Here is an 18,006-nt window from a genome sequence, read left to right as displayed (position 1 = left end):
CTGCCCCGTATCATGAATCGTTGTGACAAACTCAAGAAACAGGCTCCCTGATCTCTGAAGAACTAACTCAAGTAGCTTCTTGGACCAAGTCCAACTGGCTGAAGTTCAGCACAGATAAAACAAAAAAGAACCTAACTGAAAGGAAGAGAAACTGGCAATCTGACAAGTAATCTAATATCAAGTCTTTTTTAGGGCCCCATTGTCAGGCTGGTGAGTAATTTTGTGGTAAATAGCCATTTACAGAATCCCAAAGGAATGCATTGGTGAAAAATGCATTCTTATACCTGGAATTCATCAGGAAAACAAGATCCAGACATGAAATGTAATTCTAAAAAACATCGTCTACAATTTACTCAATAAGCACTCTGACTGGCTTAAAGTGGAAACATACAGATAACAGGCATGTTATCACCAAGTAAAACCTCATAAAGCATGCAACTTGGCTGTGTAGAAAGCAATCAAGTACAACTTCTTAGGGAAGTAAAGACTGCAAGGGTCAGAAGTCCAGCCTTTGCCTCTAAACTGTGTGAATTTAGATTTAGCTCCTCTACTTCTCTTTTTTTCTTCTTCTTTTGAAAAGTTCAAATATAGCAAAGATTATAGAAAGATTATATATATATTGAGTTTCCAGATTATTATGACCACCTGACATTTGTAGGCAAATTAGCTGTACACTGCATTATATGGGATATGGAAGCCGATGGCCTGTTCGAACCTTTGCTGTCTGCAGTTACCAAGATAAAATGTCTCAAATTCGCACAGGAACACAAGGATTGGACAGCTGAGCATTGGAAAAAAAAGTCATGTAGTCCGATGAATCACATTTCCAGTTGCATCATGCAGATGGCAGAGTGAGAATTTTGCAGAAACAGCATGAAAGCATGCACCCCACATGCATGAGTACAACCCTTTAAGCTGGTGGGGCAGTGTTATGGTTGGGGCATGTTTTCCTGACATGATTTGGGCCCTTTAATTCGTGTGAAACAACGTCTGAATACCACAAGATACCTAAGTATCGTTGCTGATCAAGTTCATCCTATCATGTTGATGGCATATCCCAATGGAGATGGCTTCTTCCAACAAGACAATGCGCCATGCCACGGTGCTCGTATTGTGCAGGAGTGGTTTCAAGAACATGAGGGAGACTTTACCTTGCTTGGGTGGCCCCCACAATCACCGGATCTCAATCCAATTGAGCATTTGTGGGACGAAGTTAAAAGAGCCATCAGGCAGCTGGTTCCACAACCATCAAATCTCACAGAACTGGACAGTGCTATTCATCAGGCATGGCGTCAGATTCCTCGCATCACCTTTCAACATCTCGTGAAGTCAATGACAAGAAGAATCGCCACAGTATTGAAGGCAAAAGGTGGCCCAACGAAGTACTGATGGGGTGGTCATAATAATCTGGCCACTCAGTGTATATCTTACTTAGGTTTATCCAATCTTAACATTTGGATTCATTTTTTTTTTCAGGTTGTTTTAAAATATATAAAGCAGCACAGACAGTTAAAGTCCTATGAATTTCTCACCCTTCATCTCATCCCATTCTCTCCATTTCCCCATAGAAGTAACTATTAATCTGATTTTTGCTGTCAACCATTCCCATGACTGTTATTAAACCTCTGGATCATAGGTACAGATCCATAAACACTATTTAGCATTGTGTTGTGTGTTTGTAAATTTTGTATAGATGATATTTATATGTACATACAAGAGTCAGCACTAATGAAAGGGTTAAGAGCAGGCACCCTGGAGCCTCACTGTCTAGGTTCAAATAGTGGTTATGTCACTTCCTTCTTGTGGGTCTTGGGCAGATTACTTAACCTCTCTGTGCCTCCATTTCCCTACTTATTAAACAAGGAACATAAAGGAACCTACCTTGTAAGATGTCATGAAGGTTAGATGTATTGACATCTGGGGAGTACTTGGAACAGTAACTGGTACATACTAAGCACTATATAAGTGTTATCTGCAACTATTTAAATGTTTTTATAGCATTCGTTATATGAATATATTCCAATTGATATATCTAACCTCCCTTTAAAAAATGTTGTAATCCTCAATTGAGGAGGATATGTTTATTGATTTGAGAGAGAGAAAAAGGAAGAGGGAGAGAGAGAGAGAGAGAATATCGACATGAGAGAAGATGGGTTGCCCCCATACTGCCCTGACCAGGCATTGAACCTGCAACCTAGGTATGTGCCCTGACTGGAATCAAACCTGCAACATTTTTGGTATACGGACAATGCTCCAACCAACTGAGCAGCCTGGCCAGGTCTATATCTAAGTTCCTTTTGATCAACATTTAGGTTGTTTCTTTTTAAATCATTATTATAAAGATTCTTCAACATGTCTCCTTGTGGATATGTGGACAATTTTCTCTAGTGGCTATGCCTAAGAATGAAATGTCTGGGTTTTAGGTGAGCTCAACTTTGTGCTGTAGCAGATATTGCCATATCATTGTACAACATACGGTAAAAATTCCCACTCTCAAAATTCCTAATAGCTTTTGTTCTCACCAGTTTTAGTGTTGCCTGATCATCATCTTGTATTTATAACATGAGAAGGAGTGAACTAGGTAATTTCCGGGGTCTTTCTGCACTTTCTATATTCTCTGATTCCCTTTCTGTGAATTTCCTACTCTCTCCCTTCAGCTAGAGACAAACTAATGCAGTGAATAGCGAATTATTTTATTTGAGTCTAGAAGCCTATTGTTGGGTATTTTTAAATTCTTACGTCTAAAAACTAGGACATCCAATAATACAATTTCATTAGTGGTGAGGGAAAATATCACCTAAACTGACAGTGTCCTAGCCAGGCATACTTCCAATGCTGCTGATAGAAGTCAGTGGTTTTCAAACTTTTTAAAACAATGGACTTTTAAATATATATAAATTGAATCACAATATAATTGCTGCTTGCTCCTTCCTTCCCTTCCCCTTTTTTCCCCTCTAATACACATCTTACACATTTTTAAAAGCTTCCTATAATATAATTATCATGATTGCCTTGGTGAGCTTCCTGAAATTAAGAACTATTAAAATGCTCCAATTTACCTTGCATTTTAAATTCTACTTGACCATATTTTTATTTAAGGCTGGTACATATTTGGGTATACTAAAATCTTTTAGAAATATCCACTTTAGACAAAAAAAAAAAATTACCCATTATTGCCGAAGAGCTCTGATTTTACTACCTATAATTTCTATGGAGAAAAATATTCAGCTTCAGGCTTTGAAGGAAATCATTGTAGACCAACATTGCCACCTAATGGTAAGAAGCCTAATCACAACATATTTCAAGTTGGTTTTTAAAAAAATACATATGCAAAACTCTGCACACTCTCTTCCTACGAGGACCTGACATTATGGTAGAGCTGGGGGGCACTCATCAGACACACTGGCAAGATTGGTGATTGGGCTTCTGCTCCCTCGCTACCTGGCACCCGTGAGTCCCAGCATTCTCTCTCTCATCTCCCAGATGCAATCATTAAAGATCTCCAAACTCTGGCCAGCCCTCCCTTGTCCTAATGCCAAGCCTGTCCTAGTCTTAATATATTAAGAAGCTAGTTCTAGACAAACATTTGGAGACTGGAATCAGCCTGGAATATGGCTGGTCTCTGGATTTCTAAAAGGTGAGCTCCTGCATCGGCAGCCACATGTACCCGGGTCAGCACCTCACCATGGGACTCCCCAAAGCCACATGCTTTCTGTCTTTTTACAATATTCCCTAAGGAAGCTGAAACCCAGTGTGAACATCTGAATTGCCCTCCAGGTATCTAAACTGGAGCCCTCACCACCAGCTGTCAAAGTCTCTACTTGGGAAAGTTGTGAGAAAAGAATTGGCCACTTACCCCAAGTCTTTAGTAAACCAGGAATCTGCCACCATCCAATTCGAGCAAAGCAAGACTCACAGAGCTTTGCGTCAAAGGTCATCAAGTCAGAACCCTAGGATATGTCTCCAGCCCAGATCAGACCCAAAGTGCCCACTCCTGGATGCTGTGATTGGGGTTGCTTCTCCAGGTATATAACCCTCACTCATTTCCTGTCTTTCCACATCTGCCTGACATGAGTAGCCAGCAAACTTCTTTACGGTCTTAGAGGTTTGTATGACAGGCAAGAAAGAGCACAAAGAAAAGAATAAAATGCAGCTGAAGCAAAGGAATGATAAGAATCAGAAAGAAAAAAGAGAAAAAGGAGCACCTGTCTCAGGCAGAAGCCATGTTGCATATTATGTACGGCCCTCCCACTCCAGGCCTAGCCACTTCTACAGTAAAGAAATTCTTGCCAGCTGTTATTGAAGAGACAGGCAAAATGTATAAGGGCAACTTAAGATTACAAAGACATAATGTATATAGTTCAATGGGTATTCTGTAGGTAGAGAAGAATAAATTCTATCATTGACCTACACTGATTGGAGTCCATATAAATATCCGGTATGTCAAATTAACATGGAGCTACATTAAATCATGTTACTTTAGGCGGGGATAGAAATCTTTTATTAATTCCTGTAATCTGTATTAGGAAGAATATTTTGAAACATGGCTGGGTTCAGCAGTAAGAGCTGTGTGATGGATTAGCAATATCTTCTATGGCCACATGCTTGTCATACTTGTCTCTTTTCTTTTCTAGAACCATCCTCCCATTTACTCCTTCCTGGTTCTCTAGATAGGTGCTTCTCAAGCTTTAATGTGGGTATTAATCACCTAACAGTCTTGCTAAAATGCAGTTTTGGACACAGTGGGCAGGCCTGAGATTCTGAGTTGTTTTTCTTTTTGTTTTGTTTTTTAAATATATTTTATTGATTTTTTTACAGAGAGGAAGGGAGAGAGAGATAGAGAGTTAGAAACATCGATGGGAGAGAAACATCAATCAGCCACCTCTTGCACATCCCCCACTGGGGATGTGCTCACAACCGAGGTACATGCCCTTGACCAGAATCGAACCTGGGACCTTTCAATCCTCAGGCTGACGCTCTATCCACTGAGCCAAACCGGTTTTGGCTGATTCTGATTTTTTAAGAAGCTCCCAGGTGATGCCCATGCTGATCCATTGAACTCCCAGGTTTCCTTGTCAAAATTACAACTTCCTTTGTTAATCACCCAGCAATATTATTACCTTTATCTCTTTTCTGTTGATCAGTCAGAGAAGGATAGTAGCTACTGCTGTCAGGCCTTAAATAACCAGAAATTTTTTTAATTTATTATTTAAAAATCTTACAAAATGTTTTAATTTTAATGTTCTATTTTTGTATATAACATTTATGCATATATTTGTACAGTAAAGTCTGATTTGTAATTCTTTTATCAGTAAGAAATTTGTCTCAACCAATCTTTCTAAGCCTAGAGTATGACAATTAATATCCTTAAAATGACCCTGAAGCTCTATAAGATCCTAAACTCCCTACTAAATTATTAAATAAAGAATAGTCACTACAGTTTGAGAATTTATTTTTCTTTATTGCATTCTAATTCTTTTTAAGTTGTATTCTGAACATGATGTGCATGGTTCTTCCCAGTTACTCCTCAACCATGTAAATTGCCTGAAAGTGAGGGACACTTGTTCCCTGTTATAAATATTGTTACACGAAGGGAGCCTATGTGGGGGGAATCAAAAGATGTAGATACTGACAAGTTAATCAGTTATATGTTTGCACATTGTCCATAGTGGAAAATCCCAAGATACAATGATTCTTTAATCACAGTACCTTACATGCAAGTGTGTTGGCCTTGTGCCCTGCACCAAAGCACATTTTCCTCATGGAAAATCCCCCAGCTGCACCTTCCTCTTCTTCCAACTTAATCATCACTTAGTCACATCACCGAAAGGATCATGAGGTGCGTCCTTGTGAATAGCTAGCTCTTCAGTCCTGTGCGGAGTCTGTGGGCCCACTTTCAACTCCAGATCTTTCAATGGCTGAAAACTCTGTTTCAATAAGTGGTTTCAGAAATTTCTCAACCTTGGTGAGTCTTTGCTTCAGTTTCTGCTGCATGGACTCATACTCAGCCAGGATCCGAGCAAACCTTGTTTGCAGGAGGTCTACTGACCCTTCCATTCGGGTGACCTTCTCTTCAAGATCTTTGGGGTCATGGCCAGCATTCGCGATATTTACATCCAGCAGACCATCTTTCATCAAGATTTGCTTCCCCTTCTCTTCTAGCATACCTTTGGCATCCGGGTACTCAGTTAGAGCTTCCATGAGGTCATCTTTTGAGAGACAGAACAGATCTGAGTAGCCAATGCTTTTAATATTGGCCGTTCTTCGATTGCCAGCTTTGCTGCCTTTAATGTTAAGGATGCTGATCTCCCCGAAGTAGCTGCCATCACTCAATACCACAAACTGAGTGATTCCATCATCTGCCACCACAGCGAGCTTGCCTTCCTTGATGATGTACATCTCTCGTCCAATATCGCCTTTCTTGCAAATGTAATCTCCAGGACTGTAGACTTGGGGTTGTAATTTCAAGACCAACTCCACCAACAGACCAGCCTCACAGTCGGCAAAAATGCGCACCTTTTTTAATGTGTCTAGGTGGACACTGATGGCGATCTCTGCTCTTAGTTTATCAGGTAGGTACTTCAAAACTTCTCTCTCATCAACTGTTTTTTTGTTGGTCCACAGATAGTCGAACCATTTAATAACTCTCTTTTCCATATCTTTGCTTACATTTCGAAAATGCATATATTGCTTGATGGCATCAATTCTTGCTTGAAATTCTGCTCTGGCTGCATTCATGTTGGAAATCATAGAACCTATGTTACCAACAATGGTAGCAAAAATTAATACTCCAATTAAAAAATCAACCACCACGAAGACATACTCAGAATCCCTCACAGGAGGTGGTGTTTCACCAATGGTGGTCAAAGTCAGTGTAGACCAGTAAAGGCTATAGACGTACTTTCTAGCCAAACGGCCAAATTCAGGATCATTAACATCAGGATAGACCCAGGTATCATCTCCAAATCCAATAGCTTTGGAAATAGAGTAGTACACACATGCGTTCCAGTGGATAATGATGACGATGTACATAACAAGGTTAGAAATCCTGAAGATGTTTGGGTAGTTAGTTCTTGTTTCTGTTCTTTGGAAGAACTCGAACATTCGAGAGATCCTTAAGAGTCTGTTTAATCTAATTTCTGGATAGTTCCACCCCAGCTTAAAATATAGCAGATCGGTTGGTACCACTGATAGAACATCAAGTTTAAATTGTAAGTTTGATTTATATTTCTCTATGAGTTTAAGCTCTTCCTTCACCAGCAGTCCTTGCTCTAGGTAACCTAAAATAGAAAAAAATCAATTTAATGTGTGTTTTTTTTCTTTTTATGCTATTGTGAATTTTTCTGAAGTAACTCTCAATAAACTTCATTGAGCTCAAAACAAGAACTCACTTTCAATAAATATGCTTTTAGCAATGTAGGAAGATATGAGTGCCAATCAACATATAGCTATGGAACATACTATGTTGTAGAAATAAAAAGTAAAACTTTGTAAGTGCAAAAGTGAGAAATTATATGCAATGTATATATACAAATCTCTGTAGATCAGTTTCTCCATCCAGGCAAAGCCACCGCTTTTATGAACAGTGTTCTTGGAAAGTCTCCTGGGCCCCTAAGCACTGTGCTCATACCTCAGGCTACTCTCTTGACAAAACCCCAACCTCACCCTTGAAACTTGGGTACCATTGTGAATATTCTTTCCTTGCTCCTTCAATGTGAAGCATAAGTGTCCTTGGTGTTAGCATTCCTTAGACATGTGGGATCTTCCCTTCTCCTACACTGCTAACATAGGCTGGTGAATTAAACCCAGAATTTCAGCACTCTGATACATTTCACTAGGAAAACCATTTGTTCTTCCTCTTATACCGACTATCAGAGCTGCAAATAGGACACAACAACTGCAACGTTCTGTGTTCACTGGTTACATTTGCATGTGGAAGCAGTGTAGAAACAATGAGTTTATATCTACTTAATAAGAGTGCTTGACGTAGGTAGTTATTAGAGTCTTCCCCCTGGTCAATAATGCCTCACCATGGATCACAAGGTTGAGTTAAGGATGTGTATTCTGTTTCTTACAAAATTTCTAATACAGCTCTGCTGGGTTCAATGACATTTCCCTCCATGCCTCTTTAATCTCTCTGTTAGGTAGCCTTTCCTCACAGGGCTGACAGATGATTTCTGCTCTCTTCTATTCCTTTCACCTGGCATAAACCCAATGAACAGGGTAACAGAGGAAAGCCACCAATCACATTCGAAAGGTTGCCTAGAAACATCCCTTCTGAATCCGTTGGAGCGAACTGAGCCTGTGGGTGGGAATATGGTATTCTTGCTTTCAACTGTGTTTTGTTCTCTAAAACAGGTTTTTGTGAGTTATTTTGAAGAATGCTTTCATTAGAAAATTTCAAATTATATTATAGATATCAAAGCATGAAATTGCAAAATGTCCCAAACTGAACATATTTACCTGTCCTGGTTCGTACAAACATATCGAGAAGATAGACTGTATCTGACAAGTAATCAAAAACGAGCCAATATGCTAGGTAATCAGACTGGAGTTCCTCAAAACATGCTCTGTAAAAAAAAAATTATATGAATAAAATGGGAGCCATTTCAGTAAAAGTCCTCTTTGTGTAATTTTCTCATGATGAGAAGTATAAGACTAAGAGGGGTCCTTAGAAGCCATTGAATCTTTCCCAAATTGGAGCGGTTGGATTAGTTTTCTCACACTTTGAATTTCAACATTCTTGCCATTATACTAGTTAGCTTTATGAAAACATCAAATAAGAATAAATGACCTAGAGCTAAAGTTAAATACACTGGGTCATATACATTAATAACCAGGTTCATACTGACTGTCAGTGCCCAAAATGCTTCAGGAAATTATGCTTGGTTCTGGATGGCTGAACTGTTTACTGGCTGAAAGACAGGGGACCATAGAAATCATTTGGGAAACACACCTTGTTCTAAACCAATCTAGGTCCTTGATCTTTTTCTACTCTTGGCAAAATGTTTTCTCATAGGGAAAAAAAAATCCCCCAAAGTTCTAATGAAATGATTGGGCGATCAAAAATTTAAAAGTATCCTCTCCACCCCTCCATCCTGCTACTGGATTTCCAAGTATATTGGGAAGGAAAGCACCTAGTCCTGATCTTAGGAAAACACGTTGAGAACAACATAGAGTCTCTTTACAACCTGTGGTGAAGAAAAGAGGGATGTCCTGAGGAGCTCTAGGCCAGACAGTTAAGTCAGTTAACTTGAAAACTGAAAGTGAACTGAGATCCACAAAAATATAGAGAGACCTTGCAATAATCAGAGTCCAGTTGTACATGACGGGTAAGGTGATGCAAAACAGCCAATTGTAGTATGTGTTTCCCGAGGGATCAATAACCATGACTTCTTTCTTCTCCCTACCAGCAATCAGACACAGAGGCAAAAGTTACCAAGAAACAAAAACATTTCAGTTTCACCTGTCTAATATGACAACGCCCATTCCCCACAATTAACAAAAGAGAAGGAAGCTGGAGAAGCTTACTCTACAGTGGGAAGGTTAGCTTGGCATAAGTGCACTAGTTATAAGAAACTAGTTAGTGAAGGGTGGCTAGATAGTTAAATTACTAGTCTTACATTAAACCACATTTTACACTTTAATTAAAGCTCTTGTTTTACTGCGATGCTTTAGACACTGCTATCTCTTCAGCCACAAAGAAGGAATCATGGCATAGATCATGCCAAACCCTGGACATGTCACAGAACCCTTTGGTAAGGTATAGGTGGTGGGAGAATGCTGGCTTTGCTATGCCCCCTACCAGGTAACAAAACAACCAGGAACTACACTGTAAGGGGAGAATTCATGCCTTCTTTCTAATCTGTAGGAAAGAAGAATATAACACAATCTAATAAAAATGCATATTCATAAGCATGTACAGAGGACTAAGGGAGGCAATTGTGGGCAAGAGGAAGGAAGGAAGAAAATATATGTTCAAATAAAAATTTTTAACTTTCTTTTAGTATCAAGCCTATATTTTTAAGGACTTTTTTCTTTATACAAACTTCAACAACTTTCTAACAGGCACAAATAATTGAACCATTGCCTGGTAAAGAGTTTCAAGTAAGTTTAGAAAACAATTTTTCCTTTAATAAAAAACAAAAAGAGCTTTGCAACTATCACTCTGCTACCGGAGGAGTACAGGAGTGGGATTCCTCCATTGCCATGGAAGTGGGGTTCTTGGGGTACCACTGAAATGAGCACTTTCAGAAGCTCCCACGGGAGAATGAGGTGCGGTTAGAAGACTTTATTTGTGTGGAGTTATATTCCTCAGCCTCCAATGTCCCATTTCCCTTAAGCCAGTCCTGAAGGAGGGGCAGCTGTGGGTTCAGCAAAGCCAAAGCAAGGCCAGTGTCCAGAGCTTTCATTCCAAGTTGCAGCTGGGACCAGTCCAGCATCAAGTTAATTAAAGTCCGCTAGTCCATTGTATGGAGTCTTACATTACTAAGACCCCTGCAAATGCAGGGAGTGTACTCCCTGGAACAGCAGTCCCAAGACGGCCAAGAGCCAAGAGTGTGTGCTCCTTTGTCTAGCAGTTTAAGTGGCCAGGTTTCTCACCCTCTTGGTGGCTACACCTACCCTGAGCACAGCCTCACTTCCAGGTGTGACTGCCATACAAGCACCTTCCCACGTCACTCAGACCTTACTGGGCATGTGTCCAAACTGCCTTTGTCCAGTCCCTTCCCCCACTGATCCGCGGGAACTAGACTTGGAGAGTGTTAAATTAGCAAAGCTGTATGAATGGCATGCCTATGTTATCTAGTCTTCCCTTTACGCCTTTTCTGTTAAAGAATAACCAGATTATGACAACAGTATAGACTCAGCCTTATCATTGTGCAATTCCAATTCTCAAATGTTTGTTTTAAAAAGGACTGGAGAGCATTATGCTAAGTGAAATAAGCCAGTCAGAGAAAGATAAATACCACATGATCTCACTCATTTGTGGATTATAGAGAACAACATAGACTGATGAACAGGGACAGATCCAAAGACTGAGAAACAGCGGTCAGGCTATCAATCCCCAGAGGGAAAGTAGGGGAGGGCGGGGAAAGGGGAAGAGATCAACCGAAGGACTTGTATGCATGCATATAAGCCAAACCAATGGACATGGACCACAGGGGGATGGGATCATGAGTGTGCGGGGTGGGGGGTGGGGGGGGGAGGGAGGAGTTTGGGGGTTAATGGGGGGGATGAGGACACATTTGTAATACCTTAACTAATAATAATAATAAAAAATCTTTAAAAAAATAAAATAAAATAAAAAGGACCATTCAAATGGCTGGTGGTTTTTTGTTTTTTGTTTTTATTTTATTTTATTGATTTTTTACAGAGAGGAAGGGAGAGAAATAGAGAGTTAGAAACATCCCTTGACCGGAATCGAACCTGGGACCTTTCAGTCCGCAGGCCGACGCTCTATCCACTGAGCCAAACCGGTTTCGGCATGGCTGGTGTTTTTGCTTTTGAAATTCGGCATGGCTTTTTGCAAGGAGACTCCTTTATTTTGGAGTATTTCCCATACAGTGTTTATTCTGCAAAAATGTTAATGAAATTATCGAATTTATATTTCAATTTTTCTAATTGATGGTAAGATCCTAGGAATCCTATTCTCCTAGGAGCCTAACTATCTCCCAGTAGTAAGTTTCTCTTTATCAGGGTCTGGGGAAGGGAAGTAATGATAACAATGAAAGTTCTTGATGAGAAAACTAAGACTAAGGCTTCTGCTGTTAATTTTAAGAAAATAAGAAAAAAAGTTAAACTACATTTAATAACAATTTATTTAGTCTTCACAGAGGGCCTCTTTACTACAAAGTTTCAGGAAATTCCCCCTGGATCCAAAACCCATCACCAGTGCATTCCTGATTTCAATGAGAGTAAAAAAAACTTACTCTTCTTTCTTATCTTTGTCTTTCTTTTCTTCTTTCTTTTTCTTCACTTTGTCCTTTTCTTTTTTCTTTTTCTTCTCTGGGTCCTTTTTATTTTCATTTTTATCATCTGGCTTGCTGAAAAAGTGAGATATTTAGTTAGTATTAAAACGCAAAAAAAAAAAAAAAAGAAAAGGTCATGGGCAGAAAACTGTGGAAGTCTAACTTACCTCTTCTTTTCTTTTTTCTTCTTTTTTTCTTTTGGCTCTCTAGAGAAGAAACAATATCTCCGTCACATAGTCAAATCCCATTCTGACTTCCACTCTTATTTATTTTTCTCTCCACTGAGCAATAATTCTCAGCTTTGTATTCAAAGGCCTGCCCCTGTGCTTCGAAGCCAGAAATCTGGTCTCCTACGGGAGAGTTCTACTAAAATGCACATGCATCCAGGTAACAAGGCAAACAAAGAATAATTCCTGGGTGGGTGAATGTGGAAAACCGAAGAAAATGGAGCTGGGTAAAGGCATAAACCCAAGGAGAGAAATTTAAGAAACAATAGCCCCTAAAAGAATGTACTTTCAAAGTTTCAATATATATTTTAAAAATTCTTTCAATTTTAAGATTCTTGATATTACTTATATTTACCCTTCAATAAGAGCTTTGAGAATTTTGAGAAAATATCATCAATTTTCATAGAGCATTAATTCTGCCTGAAGCAATTATTTTATGAGCAGTCAAAAAGCTCTGTGGTAACCTAGTAGAATGCTCATTCTTAGAATCATTCATTAAATTTGAGATATTTTTCTATATACAATTTCTTCCTGAGTGGAAATTATGTGATTAGAGGCCTCTTTCTATGATTGGTCTTCTCCATGAGCAGAAAAAGGATTCTGGAGTCAGACAGCCAGACCCAAGGTCTCAGGAGGCTGCCATTGTTGGCTCCAATGTCTTGGTAAGATTTATTATGGGCACATGAAAGAACAGGCATCTCATTATCACAGGATTGTCAGAGAAGGCTGTTAGAGGGAGGTAGGTCTAAACCTAGGCCTCAAAGTATGAGCAAGTGTTGGAAAAGTTGGGAAGAGGGAGGATGTTAAAGGGGGAAAATTTGTAGGTACAAATGTACAAACAAATTTCATCTGGGTACAAATGACCAGAATTGGAAAGCTGCTATTGAGGAGAAATAGGAGATAAAATTGACAAGTGAGGCTTGGTATCTAAGGTCATCCTGTCAAATGGGAACAGAACATAAAGTTGAAAAGGGGAGAATTTATTTCTATGGGAACTCACTCCTGTGAGACAGGATTGAACACCCTAGCATCGATCCTGAAAGGTGGTGCTCACACACTGCTCAGATGGCTCTTGGAAGCTCAGAAAAGGTGAGGGCTCACACCAAGTGAAATAGAAATTACAAAATGCCATGCCAGATGGTTGAAGAAGGTGTCAAAAAGGCTCAGAGAGTGGTATGCTAAAATGGGTATTCTATATAATAAAAGGCTAATAAGCAAATTGACCGAACAGCGGAATGACTGGGGAAGGGACTGGACAAAGGCAGTTTGGACACATGCTCAATTTTCCACCTTCACCCACCCAGGGGGCAGATGCTCAATGAAGGAGCTGCCCCCTGGTGGTCAGTGCACTCCTACAGGGGGAGTGCCGCTCAGCCAGAAGCTGGGCTCACAGCTGGCGTGTGCAGTGGTGGTGGCGGGAGACTCTCCTGCCTTTGTGGCAGCGCTAAGGATGTCCGACTGATGGTTTAGGCCCGCTCCCCACGGAGCCGTCAGTCAGACATCCCCCGAGGGCTCCCAGACTGCAAGAGGGCACAGGCCAGGCTGAGGGACCCCCCCCCCCCCGAGTGCACAAATTTTGTGCACTGGGCCTCTAGTCCTACATAAGAGAGGTAGCCCACCAGTTGGTTATATTCCCTAAGAATGCTCAGAGAATACAAAAATGATCCAAAATGTGCAGGTGAGAGGGGCACCAGCATCACTGAGAAGTTCAGTGGTACTGTCCTCTGTAGGCCAGAGCTGATAATAGGAGATGCTGGTACAGAACTGGGCTCCCTGAGAGCAATAGGGATGACAGGATCTAGAAGAACATACTAGTGGCAATGCTTGCCCTTCAAAGAGAGATGGGGCCCATAATAGTAATTCGCAGTATTGAAATGCTCACATGCATACATACATACTACTTTTAATATGGGTAGCTACATTTTTCAGAAGTACATAAACAAACATTAAAGTGACAGAATATCCACGTCATTGTGTTAGGTGGAGTTTGCCTAATATCTGCCCTATAACAGGTTCAGATATATCCCTACCTTTTCACTGGTTTTCTCTAAAAACAAGCTTTAGTTTTCTATTGTAAATATACTTACTGCTCCTTATTGCTGCTGTTGTTAACATTGAAAAGTGCAATGACACCAGGCAGGTACTCTTCCCTAGGGAATGAAGAAGTACTGTGAATTCATAGTAGTCACCATCCATATAATATCTACGGTAAGCACACAGTCTTAAAGAACAACTTTTTTTCAGTTTCTACTTATTACTAATGGTTGTCTAGACGAGTTTTGAAAATATAGAGCCTTCATGAAGCATGAGCTACCAAATATCATGCCATGAACCAAAGTGATTAGTAAACGCCTGTTGATCAATGCTCACACTGAGAAGTAACATCCTTATTGGTCTCCACTGAGGCAACTAGATGCCGCTAACTCCCAGCAAGAGACCTGGGACTTACACTTAGGAAGCTAGGAAGGGAAAGAAAGGCAAATGGAGATAATGGAAAAACTGGAGGTAGTCAGTGAAAAGAGAAATAGGAGAGAAGGAAAAAAAGGAGGGACAAACAGCAAATAAAAAGTGACTATGTTCCACAGGATGGCAACCCCTGACCCACACCACCACACACAGCTTCCACACCCTCAGAGTAGCATGTTTGAAGTTTCCATGATTGCTTATTCTCTACGAAGGATTTTAAGCTTTGCTCTTCTAGCTACTCACTCCAGTGCTCTACTTCCCTGAAAGGAAAGTCAAATGGGATTTTAAAAAATGACAGCCAAGTTTAAAACACTTTCTTATGAAGACAAACAGAGCTAAACTACTTCAGGGCCCTAGAAGAAGGATCAGAGAGAAGGAGGAAATCAGAGAGGACTGGGACATGAGGCTTTTTAAGACACAGACATGTGTCTCAGGGAAAATGATCACCAAGAGCATGACTTGGAGCCCCATGGACATGAATAATCATCAGGCAGTAGCGGTCTCCCAAGAAAAGAAGTAGCGAGTTCCTCCCTAGAGCCTGCATAGCGATGAGGGAGCAGGACCATTTGCCAAATCCACTAAAAGGAGAAGATCTTTTTTCATCTAAACAATGGCTCAAAAATCAGTATGGGGAAAAGAAAAAAAAAAACACTATGGGGGAATAGATCAGATTGCTCACCTCTGTGATAGTCCTCCCTTCCTGCGTGAACTATTTCTGAAGGAATCCCTTGCACAGGGGTTTTCACTCTCGGAGTCTTCAAATATAGAGGCACTGTCATCGTCGTCAGAAAAGGAGCTACGGTCCAATGGGAGGGAGAGATGAATTAGAGCAATGCTCTAAACCAAGCATGTCAAACTCGCGGCCCACAAGGAATATTTTTATGAACCAGCCAATGTAACGGTAAGAAATGTTTTAATAAAAATTTTGTAACTTAATTTTTACAATATTCTGTTATACATAATTATTAATAACGAGCTACAACGTTCGCTAATGACTGATTACTATATGTAATCATATTGCATTTGTTTCCCTTACGTGCCTTACATGCAGGCGCACCATTTCTCTACACTAATACCAGCAGCAAATATTTTAGCAGCCAATTGCCACGTCATTAGTCTTGGACTGACATGTTTGGTGTGTGCAACAGGAAATAGTTTGCTTTTGGAGAACAAGAAAAATAGGTTTATTTGCATTACGCTTATTAATTTGTGCAGTTATTCAGTGTCTGGTAAGTTAATGTTCAAGAAAAAATATTAATTTTTATTAAAATGTTCTATTATTTTATGTTAACGATTACTAATTTATTTCAGCCCTTTGTATTCAGCATGTCTCTATTGAAATAAACCTACGTTTCTCTGAAAATTGAAGCTTTTAATTTTGTTGCTGCCCACATAAACTTGAACCTTGTTTATTTGGCCCGTGTTAGCCTTTGACTTTGACATGCTTGCTCTAAACTGATATGGAGGAATGCCAGTTCTCATTAGGGGGACCCTTACCCCTTTTCCTTCCCTCTCAAACTAATACACACAGCAACTTTTAATTAGAGTGAAATGAGAACTGTACAGAATACATAGAATTATAACCACAATTCAGTGAGATACATGTAACTAAGAAAATACTTTCTAGGTCATATACAGGGATATGGACTAACTTATAAAAATCCTAGAGGCCCAGTGCATGAATTTGTGCACCAGTGGGGTCCCTCAGCCTGGCCTGCAGGATCAGGCCAAAACCAGCTCTCTGACATCCCCTGAGGGGTTCCAGATTGCAAGAGGGCACAGGCCAGGCCTAGGGACCCCACTGTTACATGATTGGGGCTGGGGAGGGATGTGGGACGTTGGCCAGTCAGGGAGGGACCAAGGGAGGGCTCCAGGGCATGTCCAGCCTGTCTCACTCAGTCCCGATTCATGGGACCCCAGTAGCAAGCTAACCTACCTGTTGGAGCATCTGTCCTCTGGTGGTCAGTGCACACCATAGCAACTGGTCAACCAGTCGACTTTCTGCCCCCTGGTGGTCAGTGCATGTCATAGTGAGCGGTTGAGTGGCCTTAGCATATCATTAGCATATTACACTTTGATTGGTTGAATGGGTGACTGGATGACCAGACACTTAGCATATTAAGCTTTTATTAGATAGGATTCCTTCCATTAAAAATATATTCAACCACATGTATACATGTTCTCTTCATTTATAGAAATAGAGTAATGCTTTAAATTATACTTTTAAAACGTGCTAGCATTTCACACTGTATTTTTTCACATGTATCTATGGCAATGTTATCCCTTTAGAATTGAAATGTCTCATGAAGAAAGGTCTTGCCAGTGACTAGAAAAATATTTGGCATAGGGGTTTCTAAATGAGCTCAATAATATCTCTGTTTATTTGTTGTACAAGTTATGCTGTTTCAAAGTTTATAATTAAATAAATTATAATTAAACAAATTATAAAGTTTAAGGTTACAAATTAAAAGTTAAATTGAACCCTGGCCGGGTAGCTCAGTTGGCTGGAGCATGGTCCCACACACCAAAAAGGTTGAGGGTTCCATCCCCGGTTGGGGCATGTACAGGAGGCAACAAATTGATGTCTCTCTCTCTCTCTCTCTCTCTCTCTCTCTCTCTCTTAGGTAAGGATTAAAAATAATTTTTTATAGTTAAATTGAAATTTAAGAGCTCCATTAAAAATCCATGGAAAAATGAATGGAGTTACCTGCATGCTCCATTTTCCATCCTTCTTATTTTCTTTTCCATATCTGGGACAATCACATTGGGAATGTTTATGAAAGAATGCTGTGTATTGATAATATTTTTCTTCATGGTTAGTTTAATATCTGGGGAGAGAAAAGGCTTATTAGTAAGAAGATTTTTTTTATATTTACATACATAATCAAAAGTTTCACTCTACCATTCTTCTAGTGCTTCTAATCTTATTTCCAGTTACATGTGGGAATTTTTCTTTAATGGAATAGAAACATGGCCTAAGCCCTTAATTACCACTCGCCAATTTTTGGTGCATTTTTTAGAATTCCAGAATATAAGAGAGAGATAGGACTTTTTTTTTTTAAATTTTGGATTTGCCTAGTTTTGAAATACTCAGGCACTGTGGGTGTAAGACAAAACTACAGGGACCTCACATATACATTAAACAATTAAGAAATAATAAAAAATAATAAAACACAATACAAAATGGATGTAATCAGCTGTGAATGTCTATAGGCATTCAGACAAAATGACTTGAGTGGTATTCACTTTGGAGTGAATAAGGATGCAACTCATCCACATTTGTAGCAAGTCCTCTAAATTACTGTGAGACACATAGTCCCAGCAACGTATGTTGAGAAACACTG

The 18,006-nt window shown here is 39.8% G+C and overlaps 1 protein-coding gene across 1 annotated transcript in view; it reads right to left on the bottom strand.

Annotated features, from left to right (window-relative positions):
* Positions 1–5,443: 5,443 nt before the first annotated feature.
* The window catches only part of CNGA1 (cyclic nucleotide gated channel subunit alpha 1), a 32,587-nt gene continuing 20,024 nt past the window's right edge, over positions 5,444–18,006 (bottom strand). Inside the window, exons 3-10 of the mRNA XM_081093616.1 lie at positions 17,370–17,490; positions 15,342–15,458; positions 14,284–14,346; positions 12,137–12,175; positions 11,931–12,044; positions 9,299–9,406; positions 8,464–8,570; positions 5,444–7,280 (exon numbers count right to left, since the gene is read on the bottom strand). Of these exons, the coding sequence (XP_080949742.1) occupies positions 5,866–7,280; positions 8,464–8,570; positions 9,299–9,406; positions 11,931–12,044; positions 12,137–12,175; positions 14,284–14,346; positions 15,342–15,458; positions 17,370–17,476 (2,070 nt within the window). The 5' untranslated portion in view covers positions 17,477–17,490 and the 3' untranslated portion in view covers positions 5,444–5,865. The remainder of the gene's footprint in view (positions 7,281–8,463; positions 8,571–9,298; positions 9,407–11,930; positions 12,045–12,136; positions 12,176–14,283; positions 14,347–15,341; positions 15,459–17,369; positions 17,491–18,006) is intronic.

This window comes from Myotis nattereri (assembly GCF_964212035.1).
Source record: "Myotis nattereri genome assembly, chromosome: 1".
NCBI lineage: Eukaryota > Metazoa > Chordata > Mammalia > Chiroptera > Vespertilionidae > Myotis > Myotis nattereri.
This window is presented reverse-complemented; position numbering and strand designations above follow the sequence as displayed.